Source organism: Hyaloscypha bicolor, assembly GCF_002865645.1.
Source record: "Hyaloscypha bicolor E unplaced genomic scaffold K444scaffold_55, whole genome shotgun sequence".
Lineage (NCBI taxonomy): Eukaryota > Fungi > Ascomycota > Leotiomycetes > Helotiales > Hyaloscyphaceae > Hyaloscypha > Hyaloscypha bicolor.
In genome coordinates this window covers 66073-87020 of record NW_020194557.1, presented here as the reverse complement: position 1 = coordinate 87020, position 20948 = coordinate 66073, and the positions used below count along the sequence as shown (strand labels likewise).

Sequence of the window (20948 nt, the reverse complement as noted above, 5' to 3'; positions counted from 1 at the left end):
CCTCATCTGTTGGTCCAACAAACAGGCCCAAGGTAATTTACCAGCCCTCAAGTGCCGCCAGCGGCCAGCGACAGGGGGGAAATTAGGACGAAGGATGCCTCTCCCCGATGCCCCAAATTCCCAGTATCGCGGTGGGAGGGACTCTTTCCGCCACGGACGCCAAGAGCAGGTCAGAAGCGCGCATGAGCCAACCGGTGATTTTTCGCTCAGCTTGACACGCATGGCTTGCCAGTGTTGCCACAACGCAAGAAGAAGCGACTGGTCAATGGGTGGTCAAACTCGGTTATGTCAGCGGGATCGGTGGGATGTCATGGATGTCATGGCCGGTTCACGCAAGTCGTTTTCACGGCAGAACCCAGCGCTTTGGACGCGGAGATACAACGCGGAACCTCGCCACAGAACAGGGGCGGCCCTCCTCACTGGGCCAGTAGTGGGCCAGTGACCACGAACAAGCATAAACACGCCGGCGGGCGGCGGGACAGAGGAAGCCTTCCCCGTGGGCCGTGAGACCCAGCGCCGGAGTGAACAGTTGGGAGACCGCAAAAGCATGTGGCCAATAATAATTTGCTCGAGGCACGAGAGATCTTCATCCTTCATCCTCTATCCCTTCATCTCATCGTCGATTCTGAACTTCAACTCGTAAACATATGGAGGAAGTTACAGTAAGTCCAATTCAGCACGTTGGCGTGTTGTGCGGAAAGAAGAACCAAAGAGCGCGCCTCTCTCAGCCTCTAGTTGGAATCGCGTGTCTGCCACGCCCCGCTCCGCTTGTCCCAGCCGACAAAATTGAGGTGGGCTTCCTTCCCGCCATGCAGACATATTCCGACGCATGGAAATTCTTCATTTCCAAGAGCATGATCGATCGCACTTGTGCCCTGCTCGGGACCCAACTTCCGTGCAGTATGCATTGCCCACCTTGAAGTGCACCCAAGCAATCACTGCAAGATCGAAAAGCAATTCCCATTATCCAAAACCGCAGAAGCGTCACTGTGCATCTCCCCCACGCTCATCCGCTCCTCCTCCTCCAAACTGGAAGCTTCTAGATTTGAGTCTCCTGACGAACCTCCCCGACACACGGAATGGACCCCAGCTCAGTCACGGGAGTGTCTCCTCTCCCAGCAAGCTCTCTCCATAGAGTTCGGGGTTTGAAATCAGTTTTCCGACCGTTCCCTCGGGACGCCGTTCATCATCCGCGCTGCCGCACTTTGGGTCCCAAGATCCCAACGAGATGTTTCGCTTTATGTCTGGCAACTTGGTAAGCTGTCACCCCCCACTACGACATGTCACATTCGTCGCCAACTCGTCGCCGGCACCATTCGGGAGAGCCGGAGACAGATCCGTGCTCCGTAGTGCGGCGTGGCATCAACAAACCGGCTCGTCGGGTTGAAGCGCACTGAACTCAGCAGGTCAATTCCAGGCACGAAACGGAACGGATCAAGAAGGTGACAGCTTCCAGAGGCCATACTTCTGGGGAAGAGGAGACCCTTGCGAGCTCCTCTGGGAAGGTACCTTCCCCCCTTCGTCATCTCAACCAAAGCAACGTGATATCATTTCTCGGATCTCAACAACACCCAAAATTACCTTCCTACAAGCCACAAGCACATGCTGTGTAGGACAAGAACACCACATCCTCAATCCCGCGCCCCCGAAACAGCCTCATTGAAGGCACAGCCCCGAATCCCATCCCATCCCGTTCCCGTTCCCCATCTCTTATCTCCGTTCCACCACATGGCCCTCATCTCGCAATCACACGGTCTCACCGCGCTCCGTGCTCACACCCGTCCCGCGAAACACGGCTCCACCTGTTCCCCATCTCCTTCTTCTACCACCTTCTGAACGCCTCAAACGGTTCAACATTCCGTTCCAAATCCGCAAGCTTTCAGGCGCTCTGCTTCCCAAATATGTTCGAACTTCGTCCACAGAGCAAACCACAGAGCTACAACCGACCAAGTGCATCATCGTATTACCAACGCCTCTGCCTCTGCACGTCGGTGCGTGACTGACAGCATCCCCGTCTCCTCCGAACCTCTCACAAACACTTCCGCGCGTCCCCTTTCCTCCATTTCGGTACTTAGAATTTTCCTTGCCCTCTCTTCCGATTCCAATTGGACCTCCGCCTCCAAATCCGAAATAGCCATTTTCGGTGTCCGAGCGTGCCATTCGGCGTTCACAAACAACTTGGCAAAAATAGTCCACATGGCCAACACGCGACAGATTATCCAAATTAAAATGAAGTTCGTGCGTTGTGTGACAGCGGGATCCTTATCACAGTTATCGCGCGTGCCGGGGTTATCGATGCAGAAAAGGGGGGTAGCGCGGGAGGGGACGTTGAATTTTTCTGCGAACGGTGAGTGACGGGGAGGGATGGCCTTGTGAGGAGTGGTAGAGAGGCTATCATGAACAGACGAGATGTGGGTAAGAAGGTTTGAATTGTTCAAGTCCGCAGGTTGGTTGAACTACCAAATACCTCCTTCTCACTCTCCCTGGAGTGTGCAGAAGAGTCGAATAATCATGTTCATCAAGACTGGTGGGCGCTGGTTCATTGAAGCTTCACAGAAGATCAGCTCCAGCAGCCCGTGAAGGAGAATGGAGTGTAGTAGCACTTGATGTCGCAGAGTTGCAACATGTTCAGTATAGGGCTTAAGAAGAGGCACTTCACGATGGATAGGTTGCAATGAGGAGCCTCATATTTGGCGGATTTCTACATGCTATGGCACAAAATCCCTTTCTAGATCACTGATTCCACTTCGATTTTTGTCGATACAACGCAACGCAACGAAGCGTTCCTCAAATCTTTTACTATAGAAATCCAACAGTTTTCAGACTCAATACTATCCAACCTTTATGGTTTTAAGCGCTTTTCGGAAACAAAGGTCCTTCAGCACCGTCCCATACTCTCGATACAGCAACATCCGGCTCTTTCCCCAATCCACGCAGCGACGCCAATTCGAAAAGCTGCAACGCAGTCCCTGCCAAGTGCAACGGGTACTTCATCTTATTCGCTTCTTCTATCGACACGGTCTATTGATATTAGCATCGTTCCTACAATCGTCTTAAAAAGACTTACCATCTCAGCGATAACATCATCAACAGTCTTCGGCGACGTCCATTTTCCACTCAAAAGTTGCGGAGTTCGATTAGAAAACATGAAGCTATTTCCTGCTGCCCCGGCAATGATTCCATAGAGCTGCTTCGGCTCCAGGCCGACTTTGATGCCAAGTGACATGGCCTCTGCTGCTGCTGCAAGATGTACACCAGCCATGATTTGGACAACGATCTTTAGCTTCTTGTCGTCTTCCTCGGCTGTTGTCGATGCAGAGGCTAATTTCAGCACGAGGGTTGGATGTTCCGGGAGGTAAACGCCAACGAGTGCTGCATCATCAATAGCACCCAGTCCGGCACTGACTCCACTTGCCAGAACTTGCTCGGTAACTGAACACAAGAAAAGGGGGAAGCCAGCACCTCTTCCGCCAGCAGTAACAATCCCCTGGAAGACCAGTCAGCACGTGAATGAAGACTATGGCTCTGAACTCACCATATCCTTCACGATGATATTCAACGCCGAATATACCGTCTTGTCCTCCACAAGCATATGAGGCACCCGGTTCTCGAACATCCAGCTCATACCTTCCCCGGCCTTCAACACCTCATAAGCTCTCATGGTATTCACGCCCATTGCAGCAGCAAATCCCATCGCCTCACTCGTCATACAAATGTGAATACCAGCAAGCACCTGGTGCACCATCTTGACCTTAGTCCCTGCACCCAACCCTCCAGGAATAACATAAAGATTGCTCCCCGCCATCAACTCCAACGTCCCCTTTGCCTTTCCCAGAGCACTTTCCTCGCCCGCAGCAAGAATCGTCAACGTCCCATTCGCCGCCCGAATCGTGCCCCCAGAAACCGGAGCATCAACCAAGAAAACATCACTCCGCCCCTTCTCGTTCAGCAACTTCCTCACATTGGGAGTATACTCCGGCGGGCCCGTACTACACAGAATAACCGTCGTCCCCTTCTTCAAGCTCAAAAGCGCCCCATTCTCCTCGTGGAACATGGCATCGATGATCTGGGCCGCCGTAGCAACCATGAAGACCACGAACTCCATATCCTTGACCGTCTCCTTGGGAGTCGTAGCCGAGGAGCCACCGGCCGAGACGAAGCGGGCGAGAGTGGGGGCCCAGACGTCGTAGCCGGTGACTTGAACGCCTTTCTTGATGAGGTTTGTGGCCATGCCGAAGCCCATGGCTCCGAGGCCGAGAAAGGCGACTTTCTCAGGCATTATTTTCCTGTTTTCTATTGTTCCTGTTGGGATCTCGTGATGTTTACTGGGTTTTGGATGGGATCTGTCCGGTGTCCGATGCCGGAAGTGGGGTCTTGAATCGAGGGGAGAGACCTTTGAGGGAGAAGGGAATTGCAACTTGCGAGTTGTGACTTTTTGGATGAAAGCAGAGGTGACTTTTATAGACGAGGGATGAAGAGATGAAAGAGGGAATTTTGTTGAATGGATGAGGCGAGAAATGAAAAACTCCAAGCACTTACAATTATCCGTTGCCTTTTCCGCGTGTGATGGAAAAGGGAGAAGGCGGCCAGAAAGCCGCGGTGTGGCAGCGTCATTCGTGGGGCAACAGCCTAAGTTCACTAGCCGGGTCAGTCAGTCAGCTTCCCCTATTCATTCGCTTGTCAAGTTCGGGGTAAACTTTCAGCGAGCCGAGCTTTCTCCCCCCTGAACCGAACTCCCCAGCCCCCAAGCTAACTCGATTCATTGCAACTCTCTATTCGACTCGAAGAACCAGATCCATAACCTCACTTCGACTGTCTTGTACTTTAATTTTGACCAGCTACTATTCTCCTTGGATTTACCCCCACTCTTCGATTCTACCAAACTTAGACTACATACTAAGGCACCGCATTCTCATCTCTACGCCCAAGCAAATGACTAGCACCTGAAATGGATCCACCAATCCCCTATGCCACTCTCCAAGCCTGGAAAGCTTCAATCCGCTCTACAAACGACCATTTTATCAACAGAATCCCCAAACTCGAACTCCACGTGCACCTAGAAGGCACCCTAACCCCAGAACTTCGCTGGCAGCTCGCCCAACGCAATGACATGTCATTGCATTCCCTCCGCTTGAACAAGACTTTCCACACCTTAGAAGAGCTGAAAGAAGCTTACAACCTCCTTCAACCACGGAGCATCAAGGGCGTTGGTCTCAGCGCTTTCTTCGAAGCGTATTATGGAGGCATGGAGGTTCTTCAGACTGAGAGAGACTTTCACGATTTAGCTATTGCATATTTTGGAAGGGCGAAGGAGATGGGCGTTGTGTATTGTGAGGCGATGTTTGATGTGCAGGCGCATACGAGGCGGGGTGTTGAGATCGGTACTTTAATGACGGGTTTGGGAAGCGCGAAGAAGGAGGCGGAGGTAGAATTAGGCGTGAGTAAATGGTTTCTTGTTTGTTGATAGGATGGGAGAGCTGATGATAATAGCTAAAGGTAAACTACATCATGTGCTTCCTTCGTGACCTCTCCCCTGAGGACGCGATGAAGCATTATGAGCTTGCTCTGCCTTACCAAGACATGATTGTTGGTATTGGACTTGACTCTAACGAATACAATCGGCCTCCTCTGCTCTTTGGTGAAGTGTATCGGAGGGCAAAGAAGGATGGGTTTAAACTTACTTGTCACTGCGATGTCATGCAGAAGGATACCTATGAGCATATTCGTCAAGTTGCTTGTGAGCTTGGTGGGACCGGAGCTGATAGGATTGATCATGGCCTTGATGCTGCTGAAATTCCGGAGCTGGTGGAGAAAATCAAGACGAAGGGGATTGGGATGACGCTTTGCCCGTGGGCATATGTGAGGCACCACAAGGAGGAGAATGTGTTTGGATATGTGAGGAGGTTGTTTGATGCGGGTGTATTGATTAATGTTAGCAGCGATAGTCCTGCGTATGTCGAGAGTAATTGGATCGTTGACAACTTGAGGTTGTCGAAGATGATGGGGGGCTTCACGGATGAGGAGATTGTGAAGTTACAGATGGATTCTGTGGATATGTGTTGGGCTTCTGAGGACGCGAAGGGACAGATGAGAGCAGATATTGAGCATTTCGTGAAGGAGGCTGTATTTAGGTAGCTGCTCTTCGTGTTTTACATGAATGTCAAATATTATAATGGAAGTCAGTGGAAAGAGCTCACAAGACGAAGACCAGTCATTCATTCGACATATCCTAAATTGAGATATCTAGCTAAGATGAGGAATCGCAGCGAGCCAATCCGCCGTCAAAAACGCCCCTGGTGGAAGATAAAAGAGAGCTCTGACAACCTCGCAAAGCATAAACAACCGGCAAACAAACTACACGAAAACATTACCATCACCAAACCGTTCGCAATGGACAAGAACAACGCCGCCTCAGTATGAACGTCTTTCTGTCCTCCCTCTTCTTCACGAAGCGAGCGATTAACTCCCTGGGAGGTTAGGAGGCCCGAAACTCGCGAGGGATGGCAGTGGAAGGATAACAATGACGGGGTAAGCAATTCGCCATAACAATCGTTCGATAGAAGTTGGAAATTCGAAGTTCCAAATACTAAGTAGATGATTTGACCCATGGCGGTCAACTTGAGGAGCGCATCGCCCTTGCTTTGGTATTTTAAATCGTTCGAATAAGTAGAAGGCAATCTATTAATGATGCCGAATTCTCGAGCCATTAGCAATTGCTTGGCGTCAAGCACCCAGGAATCCCCAACAAAGCGATCCACCTTTTTGATGAATTGGTAGAACAAAATACGGCCAGCTGATTCTTGATTGGCGGAATCACAGAACGCTTGACTTGACTGATGTGACTCGTGTTCGTGTCCGACGAGAATGGTTTGATAAAACTAGGATTCATCCTGAATCTTCCGTTCCGGAATGGATAGTTGTGAGCGTGAATATTCTCGAGAGACATAGATTGATAAGTTGCACTTCTGCCTTCATACTGACAAGGACAAGAAGAAGGACCGAACGGGTACTTGTGATTCTTCGTTCTTTGATTCGAGGGTAAGGTTTGCCACTCAGGATCGCTGATCATCGGCTCCGTTGTGCCTGCATGCTTGACAGATTGATTGGATGTCGCTTCTTTAGAAAGAGTCGTAGAGTCTGATAGACTTCGATCCGCTTGTGGCAACGAGGGAGGATACCGAAAAACGAATCCTCCAATATTGGCAAAAAAAAGTATGAGTAAGACTCCATTCTGTGCCATCTTCTGAAGGTCATTTCTCCATTTCCTTCTCCGACGCTCGAGCCGCAAGGTAATCGACTAGGGATATTCGTACCGTGACTTCTGGCACAACCAATGCCAGCACCGTGTGCATAGACTCTCGAGCGACGCTAAATAACGAGCAACATTGTCTTTCTCTTCAGTTTTTAGACAGTTTTGGGTATGGAACGGTAAGATATTGGATTGAATGGGTACAAAGCAATAATGATGCTATTGACGGCCATAAAATATCCATGATGCCTCTAATATCGCCTCCGTCAACGAAGTGATAGGGTGTTGTTGGCTTCGTGCAAGCCGTGTTGAACTCGCTTTGAAAGGCCGCCATTGGACGCAGGAAGAACTGGGAAGGAGGAGGAAATCGGATGAAAGACAGTAGGGAGCACTTAGAGTTTTAAAACTTGCAGGATCCCAGCTTGGGGAGTCCACAATCGCTAACAACTTATAGAGATCCATTCCAAGGACACTGCATGTCTTATGAAACAGAAAGCTGACATAGCGGAGCTACTGGCTTTGGGGGCCCGCAGACGAATGATGGATGACGATAAATAAAGGCATCGGGGTTTAAGAGTGGTCGACCATGCGGGAAAGCGGACTAGGGATTGCGAAATCGCGATGAAACTTCAAAAGAAAGATGTTGAAAGAGGAGTAACAGGCAGCTCGAAACGCCTAAAAATACACACTAGCGCTTGCTGCCGCACTCGAGGCTGAGAATCCGCCTCGCCTCCTTGAACTTTATACCTTAATCAATCCCTCCACAAGAACAATGGAACCCGATCGCAACTCCCCCGAAATCTCCGAAGATGAAGATGCAAACGCCATGGCAGCATTCATGGGTTTCTCCGCCTTCGGATCCCAAAAGCCTCCCACGAAAAAGCGAAAGTTCAACCCCACGACCGATGCTTTTGTCGAAGGACAAGAACTAGAGAAATTGGATCGGGGAAGGAAGAAGGGAACGGGGAGTGGTGGAAATAACGTGCCGTTGGGGAAGATGAGGGTTTTGGGAGAGAAGAGGGGCAATGAGGATGAGATTGAGCTTGATTTGGATGAGGAAGAGGATTTGCAGGGTCCGAGATATATGGACACGAGTTTGCCTCCGCCTATTGAAGCGGGATTGAGAGGAGGGTATGGTGGTGATACGGAGGAGGGAGAAGGTCCGAGATATGTGGACACAAGTCTACCTGCGCCCGCAGACGTTGGACAAGAGAGGGGAGAGGATGAAAGACCCCCCTGTGTCGACACCAGCGAGGTTTCTCCAAAAGAAGCAGCGGAAATGCAGGCGCGCATTGACGCAATTCTTGCAAGAATTGGCACTGAACCCAATGCTGAAGATGGGGACGCAAGCACGGAAACAAGTACATTGCTGCCTCCCCCGCCTGGTTTGCCGCAGCGACCAGCATTCTCAGCAACAAGCGACACGGAATTCATGCAAGTTGCATCAAGAGGAAGGGCGTTTAGTGAGGCAACGAGTACGAGTTCGAGAGGTGGAAGAGGAAGGGGCAGGGGTGGGGGAGGAGGTAGGGAGCGAGGGGAGAGAAATGAGAAGTGGTATGAGGATTATTATGATCCCACGTTTAATGAAAATCCTTGGGCGAGGTTGGAGAAGGAGAAGGGCTTGCCATCAGTTGGGACTTGGTTAGAGAACCAGCCCAGGAGAGGTGGTCGAGGGATGGCCTGAAGAATGAGCTGCATGAATACGAACACATTTGCAAATGCAATTATATATTCACATTTACTGGCTCAAGGGGCTCACGTCATGGCAGTGGCACTATACGGGATGTCATACAATGTATTCAACTACTCATCAAACCCTCGGAACTCCTCATCATTTTCTTCCTCCAGCCTTTTTTTTCTAACTTGCTCAACCAACTCCTGAACCTCCCTTTCTTTGGCTCTTTCTTCCTCAGTCATCTTCTCCAATCTCTCAGCCTCCCACTTTCTCCTCTTCTTCTCCCTCCTAGCTTCTTTGACATCCTGCTGCTCATGCTTCTGACTCCACGCTTCTCTTTCCTTCCTCTTCCTCAGCGCTTCCTCACTTGGCGCATACGGCTCCTTATTCTTCTCCTCTGCCATTGCCACTCTCCTAGCCCTTTCCCTGATTTTATCCTTATAAGCATACTCTGTCATATCTAGTTTCACACCTAACGTTTTGTCGCCATCCCATTTCTTCAACTCGGGCATCTTAGGGAGGCGGACAAGGCCCCAAGCATTACCTAGCTCCGCCCAATCGAGATCAGCAACTCGAAAGATACTACTAGCTTGATGCTTCGAGTAAGCCCTCACCCAGCTCACGAAAGCTCGTTGACCTTTGTCGTATAGAGCCCGATCCGCTAGGACTTCTTCTCGCATTTTGGAAGTGACGAGATTCGCATCGTTGTCTGTGATTGATATTGCGGGATGCTTCAGAAGAGAAATCGGTGTCTTTCGAACTTCGAGGAAGGGGATGTAGTCTTCTTCTCGACCAGGCTGGAGGAGTATCACACTCAGGCCTTTTCTACCTGCTCGACCTGCTCGTCCACAGCGGTGGAGGAAGACTTTCGGGTCGGAAGGTGGGTCGATTTGGACGACAAGATCGACTTGAGGGATATCGAGACCTCGTGCCGCAACGTCGGTCGTGAGAAGGATAGTTGGGGTGACGGCTGTGATATATTTTGAGAAATTTTTCTGTCGGATGTTGGGTGGGTGCTTTCCATGAAGTGGAAGCAGAGAGAATTGAGCGGGGAGTAATGCAGAGAGGATGTGTTGAAAGTAGTCGACCGCCGCACAAGTCGAGAGATAGACAATCGTCTTCTGGGGGGTAGGATCTAATTTAGATAGCAGTGAGAGGAGTGCAGGAAATTTGTGACTTGGTGGGGTCATTAAGTATGACATTTGTAGGCTTGCTGGCGTTCTTTTGTCATCTCCAGTCGCGCTCTTAACTTTCACGGCAATCTTGACCGGATTTCTCAACCCGACTCGCACGATTTCTCCAACGGCTTCGCTGACACTGGCACTGAACAGTCCTGTTCGTCTTTGTTTTGGCAAACGTCCCAAGATCTGCTGTAAATCATCCTTGAACCCTAGATCCAGTAACCTGTCTGCTTCATCCAGAACAAGCACTTCGAATGAAGATTGCGGGCAGTGAACATGCGGGGAGGAGAGAAGCTCGAGAAGTCTTCCAGGAGTAGATATAAGAAGGTTTGGGCTATTCTTGAGGAATCTGCTAAGATCTTGCGCCGGTGTCGTTGTCCCGCCGAGAAGAAGTTGGGGGACAACCGTGAGGTTGGGTGATGGCTTTCTCTTCTCGTCCTCCTCCAAAGGCTTTAAGGCTTCCGCCGATGGCCCATGAAAGGCGAGGAGAGAGAGAAGAATGGAATGTATTTGGGTCGCGAGCTCACGGGTTGGTGAGACAATGATTGCGCCAACATGGTGTTTTTTGATGGGCTCTTCTAATCGCAATAGCTTTTCCACAACGGGTATCAAAAAGGCCAAAGTCTTTCCGCTACCAGTGACAGCCTGGAAATGTCAGCCAAATACTCGAGAGCCAATAAACAAGCCGTACCTCGACAACAACGTCTTTGTTACCCAGAAAGAGGGGAATAGTTGAGGCTTGGACGGGTGTCATTCTCCCAAACCCCATGGCGGCAATGGCGTCTAAGATCCATTCTGCCAAAGGAGGAGTCAGACCGTCCCAAGCTCTAGGATCTTTCTTCTTGTTTGACTCGGGAGCCATGGCGCATACACTTGTTCTGCCGTTGAAGGTTCTGGCAAAATTTCTCTAGCATAGATCCTTATCGCTATCGCTATCGCTTAGCGTGCGCTGGGAATCCGGAACCTCGGAATTTCGACAAATGTCTTGACATACTGCATCGAATGGTCCACGAAATACCACTTTTATTTTTGACTCGTTGAAAATGATGGAACCGCTCCTGCCAGCACTGCACTAGGTACAATTGTTATTTACTTGTGCTTTCACCATTGTTTTGACACCACACATTCTGTGTTTCTCGCATGTGACATCAATTTGACTCAGCACACGACAGGGGCAAGGGAACCGAGATATTTCCAAGTTGTCTTTATCGTGACCTTTCGTCACCATCACCACCCCAGAAGTTCCGTGTGCCACTTCAACGGCACAGAGAGAGCCACCATACCTTTCTTCAACGATGCAGCGCAGTTCTGCTCTGCTCCATCCCCTCCGCTGGAGCTAACAGCCTCCTCTCCGCCCTCTCCTTCAGTATCAACAATACGCGCTTCACGCAAAGATAAACATCTCCACTCAACCTCCTGGCTCCTTCGAGTCACAGAAATCGGACGGCTCTTCACTGGGGCTATTCGTATGCCTTCTTTACCACCTTTCACCATGTCGCGATCATCTTCAAATCCCATTCCGGCGACTCCGAGAGTCATCTCACCCTCGCCAACGCCTTCAGAAGCCCGAGAAAGTGAGCAGGACGGGTACTTCGGCCCAGTGACAAGATCCGCAAAGAAGAAAGCTGCCGTACCAGTTGGCGATGATGATATTGACGAAGACGGGGAGGTGAACGGCGACTTGCGGAAGCCGAGGTCCAAAAGCCGAAGTCCTATGAGAATTCGAAAGCCAGCCGCCAAAGCGACGACAAAACCTTCCACGATACCAGAAGAGCCAGTTATAGAGAATGGTAACGGACACGTAACGAACGGCCATCTCTCACCGGCGAGCGCAAGCGGAACTTTTGGCTGGAGTTGGAGGGATATCAGTCGAAGCCCGAGTCCGCTGGGCTTGATTCCTATTCACAGACAATGGCGATCTTTTGTACATCGACATGAGGTACCAAGAAAGCTCTTGCACGTATCTATCGGATTCTTCTCTCTCTGGCTATATGTTTCCGGCGTACAAACCACTTCCATCACTCCTTATCTAATGGCGGCCCTCGTGCCAATCGCAACCGCCGACTATCTGCGACACACCTATCCTTCCTTCAACCGATTTTATGTTCGCGTACTTGGTGCTCTCATGCGGGAAACTGAGTACGATGGTTGGAACGGGGTCATCTGGTATCTTCTCGGCGCTTGGATCGTACTCGCCTTCTTCCCTAAGGATGTTGGAATGATGGGTGTCCTCCTCCTTAGTTGGTGTGATACAGCCGCCAGTACTGTTGGACGGTTGTATGGACGCTATACGCCTCGTATCAGACGCGGAAAGTCGCTTGCAGGCTCACTTGCTGCGTTCCTCGTGGGTGTCATCACCTCGATCTACTTTTGGGGCTGGCTAGCTCCACGAATGAGTTCATTTGTTGATAACGACAACTTCCCTTTTATGTTCACAGGGACCTTGACCCTTCCAACGGCTGTCAGGAGTGCTGTCGGCATGACCGAGGCTCAGGCAAGCATTTCTGGAGGGTGGGCTTTGGGATTAATGAGTTTATGGACGGGCTTTGTTGCCTCGGCGAGCGAAGTGGTTGACATCTTTGGATGGGATGACAACTTGACGATACCGGTCCTCAGCGGCATGGGGATGTGGGGATTCTTGAAGATCTTTGGTTAGAAAGCATGAGTAATGTCCCGAGGCTGTGGGAATGGGCAGGCGTTCGGTGGGCTGACACATTGCGTACACTAGAATAAAGTCAAATAAGGATGTGCTCGTTCCGTCTCCATGTCAGGATTCATTACCTTACCTTGAAAAGTCTGTAAACTGAGATAGTAACCCGGTATTGTTTGGACAGTGACACGAATCTGAAGTGCCCTGACTAAATTGGGCAAGATATGGCTGTAAATTGGCAGCTCTCATAGGACATCCGCATCTGATGTTCGAAATGTACGGTAACGGCTCTCATGCAACGAACTGACTCTGTGGAAGCATATGGGGATTCGTTGGCCATGCAGCAGCAGGCTGATCCGAGCTGCTGGTCGGCATTATGCTCGACATGCTGGCCATGTTGGCTGTCCTTCTTCTGGACTTCTGCAACATTCGCCTTAAGAGCCCCATTGGCCCAGTTGCATTCCATACACAGCCCTGCGGTGTTCGGCTGTGGGTTTGCGCACCGTTGGATCGCACAAAACGGGGACCTGCCTGGCGCAGATTTTCATCGGAGCAGAGACAGCAGGTTGTCATCCCAGGCTCAGCTGCTCTTCTGCCTCCGATGGTGGTCGACGAGGGCGGGAACCTGCTCGTTCTGCTCTGTTCTCCCTGTGGCCTCCCCTCTCCCTCCCCCTTTCGCCGGCGTGGAGACATCAATCACTCTGGCTGCCCCTGTCGTCCGCATAGCGGGACAGTCCGGTGATCGAGCACGCGCGGGACGCAGCAGTGAGGTTGTTCCGTGGTGCCCCCAGATGTCGTTGTGTCGCATCCAATGGTCGTCATGGGGGATTTGTCGGACCGGGGTCCAGAAATTTTGGAGGGGCTGATTTTCGAAAAATTGCCAACGCAACATACATCTCGTCAGGAATTTCTATATGCGTTGCAGCCTGACCACAACTCATTCTCTCCCTTACACTGCTCAGTGCCATTACCCATCCAGCAGCGAGCGTCGCCCCCTCCACGCAGCAGCATGTCATACAGCCGTGCCCGCTCGAGGCCTCGCTGCTTTTGGCCCCGACCAGGGTGCCCGCGCTTGCTCGTTTGTTCCATATCAAATCGCCGAGTAGGCCTGCCATGCTTGAAAATCCATACTACGAGAAAACGCTCCCCTCCCCCATATCCACCAATCCAGACCGGCTTCGGCACATGCAATGGCATGACGGCTATCTCTGAGCAATAGAAACTCTGGTCCAGACCAATCCGCTCCCGCTGCGTAAGCCAGAACTCCAGGGATCACCCCATCGACCATACTACTGCGGGCTTGGAGGGCCCGGAGCAAACGTGAGAGGGTGGGAGCGCGGATCCAAGGGCAAGAGATGGGGGGGACTAGTCTGCTACCCTAAAGCCAAGCAGCTTATCTTCATGCTCTTCGAGCGGGGTCCGAGATAGACAGACGCAGAGACGGGGTCAAGGACATCCCCCTCGATGCTCCTCGATGGTTGGCAGTTCCTTTAGCGAGGGGCCTTCCCAACGGGTATAAAAAGGAAGTCGAGGGACCGTCTGGAGAGTTTTCCTTCTTCTTTCCTTTCCATCCGTTTGCGACTTCTCAAACTTCATCTCCCTACAAACAACCTGTTTCACAAACAAGGCTTCACTTCTACACATCACTTGACACATACTCTTCCCATTGCTTGACGTTGTACCAGCACATCACCACACTACTCTTCAACTTCACACACGCACTTCATTGTCACCGACTAGTTCGTTGTCGTTTGACACTACTCCACCTTCGTCATGGCGTACCAACAAACCTACTACCAGACCACCTCCCTCCCCATCGCCGTTCCTCACAAAGTTCAATATTCTCAATATCACACTCCTCAACAATACAGCTATGCCGTTTCTCCTCCTGAGGCTCCCGAGTCTGTCACTACAGGTTCCGGGATGGCTCCATCATACGGAAACTCTGCATACTCCGCAACTTCCAGCAGTTACGCCGGAAGCATGAGCGGCTATAGCGGCTACGACGACAGCCAGTCTTCCGCGAACAACGTTGATATGCAAGAGTACATGCAAGAACGATTTGCCGGCTCTTGCGATCCGCTCCCTCTTGACCGCACTTTGGCGATGCAAGCCCAAACGTAAGTTTCCCGCCCCTCGCAACACCACCACTTTTCTGACAATTCGCGCAGATCTGGATTGCTGAATGCGAAGACCCGAGAGCTTGGGGATTTGCAGCAATTGGCGCAACAGCGTCTGCAAAGGTCAAAAGCTAGACTCGCAGAAGCCTACTCAGACTCGCGAGAGGTGAAGAGAGATTTGGAATGGTCGCAAAAGCGCGTTTCGTAAGTTCTCTAATTTTGATACCAGAATCATCTTCTCGCGACAGCCCTAAAAGGCTATTTCCTAAACTGCGCTCTCTGCAAGAATCGAGCTGACGTCAATTCAGATCGATGAAGACAAAAGCGTCTCGAAAGCACCCCAAGGAATACAAGCAAGCTCGTGCGCGGTATCCATCGCCAGAATACTAGCCTTTCCTTGCAGTTCTCAAAAATTTCCTAATTCGGCAATCTGTTGTCGTCGTCGCTTGTCCGACGCTCCCCCCTTTTCACTTCGTTTCCTTGTATGTATGTTGAGTGTTCGTGCGGCGCGGTTAAACAGCCGCGACGATCGACTGCTGCTTTTACAGCCGGGGCGCGTCTCTGGCTACGACGTTATGACTTATGATTGGATGATGTTTCTTGCGCTGGCCGTGGGTTGCACGGCGCTCACACGCGCGGGGCTGCAGTAGTGCCCGTATGGTGTGCGTGCCCTCTGCATGATGCTGGCCCCTGGCACTGGCCGGCCGCTCGGGACGGGGCGGGAGATGCGTGTGCCTGTGGTGGTGGATCTGCGGGTGGTGTGGTTGGCTTTCCGTGAGAAAAGGGGAAAAGCAGTGACCTTTCTTACTCCTTTTAGCTGGTTTCTCGCTGCATTGGGGGTATTTTCTTCCCATTTGGGACTAGGTAGCACGGTGGTGGTCTTCTGGCCTTTCTCGAGAGCTGTTTTAGTAATTCCAGTGGAGTTTTCAAATCGTATTCTCGTGGAGGGGGTGATGTGACTGGCTGCGTAGCCTGGAGGAGCGTGAGATATGCCTCGATTGGGAATAGATTCCTCTTCCATTTCCACTCTAGAAGCAGGGAATGGTCAGCGAGCAGCTGCGAGACATGTCCCCGTATCCGTCGCCCGTAGCCACCTTCCCCGTGACCTCCCTCTCTAGATCTCCGTGAAGTACCCCGTGGTCGTGTGATATGACATAAGCAGGCTCGCTCCTGGGTGACCTCAGATGTGAGATTGGGTACTGTCCAATCGCTGTGTGAGCTTTGTTGATTGGCGTGGTTGTTGGAGGTGCCGAGTTAATAAAAATATACGAGATCTAGTTACGAGTTAGGAATACCTGGTACTTACTTGAATATGTTATTGGATCTTACTTGACGCGTCATGTTTGTTGCAGTGCTTGTGGTTCTTCCCGGATGCGGTTCAAAAGATCAGTGTTGGGGTGCTTGAGGATATGGAAGCTGGAGATATGTGTTGCCAATTAGAAAGTTTGGCGAATTCTGATTCGAGGACATATAATTGGAGTGAAATAAGAGCTCGCTTGACTCCCTGTCTCAAGTACTTTATGACATCGACCTCTGGGGACCATGACCGCAATCCAAGCGTACCAACCGGGTAAAAGTCTCGAAAGCTTCTGCACATTTGAACCCTGAAGCGTTTACTGAAATCAAGAATGCTGCATTGATTCGTCTCAGGTGTATAAATACATCTTGAATGAATATCTGAAATTCTTCAACATCTAAGACCAGCGGAATTCAATCTTTAAAGGAATAAACAGGCAATTCCTTGTATATACATGAAATGAATAAATGACATGGGTTAGTTATACTTCGAATGGCTCAGAGATGCAACCATTTCAAGGCCCATCACAGCTGGTTGAGAAGATATAGATTTTATCCTAGAGCGAGAGGTGAGAGCAATGGAGTCTAATTCAGATTTCTCAACAAATTCTCAGGGAAAAGGGAAACAGCTCTATCAAGCTTTCTGCCAGATCAATGCCTAATACTAGAGAAAGTCGATGATTGTATTGCAACTTGTTGTGGTTGCTGATTTCGAAAAAGGGGAGAATTAGGTGAATGGGACGGACTAGCAACTTGCTGTCAAACCACTTCATTCATTGCCCTTTGCAATGTTGGAAGGAATATGGAACTTCATGGGGTGCACATTTCCGTATTTAGGCGTAGCGTATGGCTGCAGAAATCTCTATTCCACGTTTGATGCTTTTTTGGCTATGCTACGATACAAAGTCTGAGAAGTTCAAGGGAGGAGCACGATTAAGAAAACTCCAGTTGACGGCACAAGGCTTTCCCCCTACAACTGTGAAAACAGCTGTAGGGTATCTTTCCTTCATCAGTACCGTCAATGTGACCCTCGAGCAAAACAGCCAGATGCAAATAGTCCATTTCTTTCTCCCCATGGTGACGGATTTACCATTGCTCAGTAGGCTTTGCGGCATCAGTTGCTGCACCCCACTCTCCAGAAGGGGCTCCACCCCATTCACCTCCCTCCGTGGAAGGCTCCCATCCAGCACCGGTAGTAGGAGCTGCGGTTGCACCAGCAAAGGCAGTAGCAGCAGTTCCCGAAACTTCCCAGTCGGAGCTTTGGACGAAGCCAGTCTCAACAGCGGTAGCACCGAGCTCATCAACACCCTTGGCCTCCTCAAGAGCCTCCTTGTTCTCCTCAGCCTCAGGATCACGGTAGAAGTACAGATCGACCATGACATCCCACTCAGTTTCCCGGGTAGCAATGGAGCCACGGAGACGGAGGACCTCACGAGCCAACATCCACCAGATCAGACCAATAGCATGGCGACCCTTGTTGTTTGTTGGGATAGCAACATCGACGAACTCCGTTGGGGAGTCGGTATCGCAGAGAGCAATGACCGGAATGTTGACGTAGGAAGCCTCCTTGATAGCTTGAGCGTCGGTGCGGGGATCAGTGACGATGATGAGGCGGGGTTCCTTGAAGGATCGAGTGATGTAGTTGGTGAAGTTACCGGGGGTGAAACGACCAGCGATGGCGACGGCACCGGTGTGTGCGGCGAACTTTAAGACAGCGCGCTGGCCATAGGGACGAGCAGAGATGACACAGATGTCGGCTGGGTTGTCGACAGCTGCGATGATGCGGGCAGCGAGGACGATCTTCTCCCTGCAGTAAATATGTCAGTCTGCGGCCTATTTTGCGCCAAAAGCTCCACATCTCTCAAAATTGCACGTACCAGGTCTTGCCAATGTTGATGACATTGATTCCGTCAGGGCGAGTCTTCCAGAGGTAGGGTTCCATGTGAACTTGCAAGTTCTTGGACCCGAGGTGAGCGCCCGCGGACAGGAGCATCTCGATATCTTGAGATGTAGCATTGAAAATAGCGGGAAGGTTGGAAGGAGCCATCTTTGCGATTTGACTGTGAAGAGGGTCAAATCTGTGAGATGGTGGTTGTATGGTTGTCGAATTTTGAGGCGGTAGACCTTCAAGTTGAAAATTCGCGTTGTGGGAAAATAAGTTCGGCGATTTGCCAACAAGCGAACCCTAATCAGCTTGATGTCTCAGTCGCAAGGCCGAAGATTTTCTCAACCAGAAGCTAGTCCTGATTGAGCTTCGGGCCAAAAGACTTCAAGATTGAAAGTTGGGGAAACAATCCTCTTCAGACCAACAATGCCACCTCGAATACCTGTTCCGTCGCGCTATGGCGTGTCCAACTGTGAGTATAACCCGCCCGGATTCTAATGGGTGTCTCAAACCAACTGATTGTTGCAGTATGCTTTCGACCAGCTCCCCCTTCATCAAATGCTCGTCTGCCCATCACAGCGGTAGCCAATGCTGCTACATTGGCTCAAAGGAGGAAGCACAAGGATCCATACGCCTTAGCCCAAGCAAAGCAAAGGAAAGATGCGAATCTATCTCGACGAGCAGAGCTTCAGGAAGAGAGAAAGAAGGCGTTAGGCGACCCAGTCCGGGGCATAACCACTCCGTTTTTGGAATCATTCGATGACGTGGGAGGTTCGATGGTGATAATCGATGCGAATTCTACCAGCGATGGCTCAGAAGGAATCAAAATCACGACAGCCGACAACATTCTCCTCAATCATTTTCTCAAGCCGTCCGAACTCGAAGCATCAATCAAACATTCTCAGGCCTTGACAGAACCTATTGTAGATAAGGTTCGAGACACAGCCGATCCTGTTCTCGAAGCAGCAGCCAAGAAGAAGCAAGAAGAAGCCCATGCAAGAGCTACGACTGCTATGGCGAGAATTGTCAGTCTGGCAAATGCCAGCCAGAAGGATAAGACGAGAGCGAATGTGAGACGATGTGTAGAGGCGTTTGGGCGTCATAATACGGACCAGACATTGAGACCGCGGTTACAGCCAAACCCCAGCACTTTAGGGGGCGTACCGCTCCCTGAGAAGACACCGAGAGCTGGACCAGACACTGGAAGCTCGGAGGTTCAGATCGCTATTTTGACGGCGAAGATCAGAGTGTTGGCAAATCAGCTAGAGATGAAAGGTGGAAAGAAGGATAAAATCAACAAGAGGAATTTGAGGGTCATGGTACACAAGAGACAAAAGTTGCTGAGATATCTACGGTCGAAGGAGCGTGGTGGTGATCGATGGCAGCATCTGGTGAACACTTTGGGATTGAGTGAAGGAACCTGGCAAGGCGAGATCAGCCTGTAATTTATGTATCTCACATAGAGCCTGTACAATAGAGGATACGACGTCTTGAAACATTCTGCAAATCATTTCCGTGTTCTCCCAGCGCCGACCTGCCTAATCATAACTACAACCCGAGCGCTACTGTGAGCTGGGTCGCAATAATCGGAGTATTAAACACACCCTCATCTAGAATACACTAATGTAATTGCCAATCCTCTCCTTCTGGTTCTGAGCTATACACTCAGCGATCCATGTGATGTTTCTGATTTCCTACAGACAATGTTAGCGTTTGTCTTGACATCTACTTCGACATTAAATACCTGTTCCCGCAGCTTCACCCAAGCATAGACAATAGCAAATGTGAATTGTCTTGTGAAAGCATTCTTGGAGATCTCCATCTCCTTCTGGTAGAACATGTCTTCCAGACTCTTGCCATCTGACCCGGCACCACCGCTCATGTTTCCTGCTCCACTGCTGCTCTGGCCCATACCGGTGGCTTCAAAATAGCTCTTGTAGTCACTGATGCCATCCACAGCTAATCTCACACCTTCGATATCATCTGCTCTTGATAACATGTAGGATCCTTCGGGGTACAAGCGACCGAAATTAGGGTAGAGCTTCTTTCGATCAGCCTTCGATAGCTCCGTACCGAATGAATTCAGTGTGATATTGATAGCTCGTCGATCTGCCTCGAATTCCAGAATCTCCGTCATTACTTCCGCTGTCGGAGTGCCTGCCATCTCTGAATCTGTGTTGACAAAGCTGTGAAAATCCTCGAGATAATTCTTGTACAGGGTGTTCCGGACAATCTCAATGTTCAGTTCGTCCAAATCCTGATGACTCAAGCTTCCCTTGAAGTATGGTGCCAGCGGCGTCTCGATCAGCACGCTGTTGTACAGTTCTTCGATATTCGTAGCGACACAAAGTACTGGCATAGTCTCGAACCAACCCAGAGGATGGCACCTCTCCAACAGCTCGCGGGTGTCTCGCTCGTGAAGTGTTCCGGTGATGAGCAATGCCACGTTATCGATCATGTATCCGTAGGTCAGGTAGTCCATGAACTTCGCCAATGAACCAACGGCATTCGCCCGTACATATCGAAACTCTGAGATGAGTTTATCAGTAGTCCTGGCTGCGAGTGTAGATGTAGAAGGACTAGGCGGAAGTGATGCGAGAAAATCGCCGTAGGCAGGTCCAAGTTGGAGCTTCAAATCTGATATGACCTTAGCAACCACCGCAGCAGATACAAATGAGAAGCCTCACCATCGATGGTCTCGCACTGCGTCAAGTTACTGTAATTCTGGCCAGTCAGGAGCCCGTTACGATAGCCTCTAACAATGCCCTCAATGTAGCCATTGTTGACATTGAAGAAAAGACCCTCCATCTTGTCGAATGTCGAAGCTCTGGGCTCTTTGATCGTTGCCTCAAGGTTCAAGACCTAGTCGAAATCCCACGTGATGAGAATCGG

At 50.5% G+C, this 20948-nt stretch overlaps 10 protein-coding genes across 10 annotated transcripts; 6 read left to right on the top strand and 4 right to left on the bottom strand.

Annotated features, from left to right (window-relative positions):
- Positions 1 to 2850: 2850 nt before the first annotated feature.
- On the bottom strand, positions 2851 to 4279 carry K444DRAFT_525288 (uncharacterized protein; the record flags this gene model as incomplete). Its single annotated transcript, XM_024874432.1, has 3 exons — positions 2851 to 3021; positions 3068 to 3487; positions 3536 to 4279. The coding sequence occupies 3 exons, from the start codon at positions 4277 to 4279 to the stop codon at positions 2851 to 2853; spliced, it is 1335 nt and encodes a 444-aa protein (XP_024738787.1).
- Positions 4280 to 4742: 463 nt separating this feature from the next.
- Positions 4743 to 6193, top strand: K444DRAFT_586625 (adenosine deaminase). The gene is made up of 2 exons (XM_024877985.1): positions 4743 to 5437; positions 5491 to 6193. The coding sequence occupies exons 1-2, from the start codon at positions 4949 to 4951 to the stop codon at positions 6133 to 6135; spliced, it is 1134 nt and encodes a 377-aa protein (XP_024738786.1). The 5' UTR covers positions 4743 to 4948; the 3' UTR covers positions 6136 to 6193.
- A 1747-nt stretch (positions 6194 to 7940) lies between these two features.
- On the top strand, positions 7941 to 8993 carry K444DRAFT_357559 (uncharacterized protein). The gene has a single exon (XM_024872147.1). It carries the CDS (start codon positions 8022 to 8024, stop codon positions 8931 to 8933), a length of 912 nt encoding a protein of 303 aa, XP_024738785.1. The 5' UTR covers positions 7941 to 8021; the 3' UTR covers positions 8934 to 8993.
- A 59-nt stretch (positions 8994 to 9052) lies between these two features.
- Positions 9053 to 10967, bottom strand: K444DRAFT_525447 (ATP-dependent rRNA helicase spb4; the record flags this gene model as incomplete). Its single annotated transcript, XM_024874447.1, has 2 exons — positions 9053 to 10750; positions 10797 to 10967. 2 exons carry the CDS (start codon positions 10965 to 10967, stop codon positions 9053 to 9055), a joined length of 1869 nt encoding a protein of 622 aa, XP_024738784.1.
- A 366-nt stretch (positions 10968 to 11333) lies between these two features.
- K444DRAFT_611096 (cytidylyltransferase) lies at positions 11334 to 12913 on the top strand. The gene has a single exon (XM_024879881.1). The coding sequence runs from the start codon at positions 11598 to 11600 to the stop codon at positions 12759 to 12761; it is 1164 nt and encodes a 387-aa protein (XP_024738783.1). The 5' UTR covers positions 11334 to 11597; the 3' UTR covers positions 12762 to 12913.
- Positions 12911 to 13765, top strand: K444DRAFT_357665 (uncharacterized protein). The gene is made up of 3 exons (XM_024872148.1): positions 12911 to 12924; positions 12978 to 13654; positions 13718 to 13765. The coding sequence occupies exon 2, from the start codon at positions 13049 to 13051 to the stop codon at positions 13619 to 13621; it is 573 nt and encodes a 190-aa protein (XP_024738782.1). The 5' UTR covers positions 12911 to 12924; positions 12978 to 13048; the 3' UTR covers positions 13622 to 13654; positions 13718 to 13765.
- Positions 13766 to 14528: 763 nt separating this feature from the next.
- On the top strand, positions 14529 to 15265 carry K444DRAFT_627925 (putative biogenesis of lysosome-related organelles complex 1 subunit KXD1; the record flags this gene model as incomplete). The annotated part of the gene is made up of 3 exons (XM_024882863.1): positions 14529 to 14875; positions 14927 to 15079; positions 15184 to 15265. 3 exons carry the CDS (start codon positions 14529 to 14531, stop codon positions 15263 to 15265), a joined length of 582 nt encoding a protein of 193 aa, XP_024738781.1.
- A 1835-nt stretch (positions 15266 to 17100) lies between these two features.
- K444DRAFT_357518 (ribosomal protein S2) lies at positions 17101 to 18385 on the bottom strand. Its single transcript, XM_024872146.1, has 2 exons — positions 18049 to 18385; positions 17101 to 17978 (listed from the first exon to the last, which is right to left on the bottom strand). Exons 1-2 carry the CDS (start codon positions 18216 to 18218, stop codon positions 17258 to 17260), a joined length of 891 nt encoding a protein of 296 aa, XP_024738780.1. The 5' UTR covers positions 18219 to 18385; the 3' UTR covers positions 17101 to 17257.
- Positions 18386 to 18482: 97 nt separating this feature from the next.
- On the top strand, positions 18483 to 19501 carry K444DRAFT_662065 (ribosomal protein-like protein S15; the record flags this gene model as incomplete). Its single annotated transcript, XM_024886652.1, has 2 exons — positions 18483 to 18528; positions 18585 to 19501. The coding sequence occupies 2 exons, from the start codon at positions 18483 to 18485 to the stop codon at positions 19499 to 19501; spliced, it is 963 nt and encodes a 320-aa protein (XP_024738779.1).
- Positions 19502 to 19666: 165 nt separating this feature from the next.
- On the bottom strand, positions 19667 to 20864 carry K444DRAFT_525299 (vacuolar ATP synthase subunit D1; the record flags this gene model as incomplete). Its single annotated transcript, XM_024874435.1, has 3 exons — positions 19667 to 19750; positions 19801 to 20693; positions 20744 to 20864. 3 exons carry the CDS (start codon positions 20862 to 20864, stop codon positions 19667 to 19669), a joined length of 1098 nt encoding a protein of 365 aa, XP_024738778.1.
- Between the last annotated feature and the right edge of the window lie 84 nt (positions 20865 to 20948).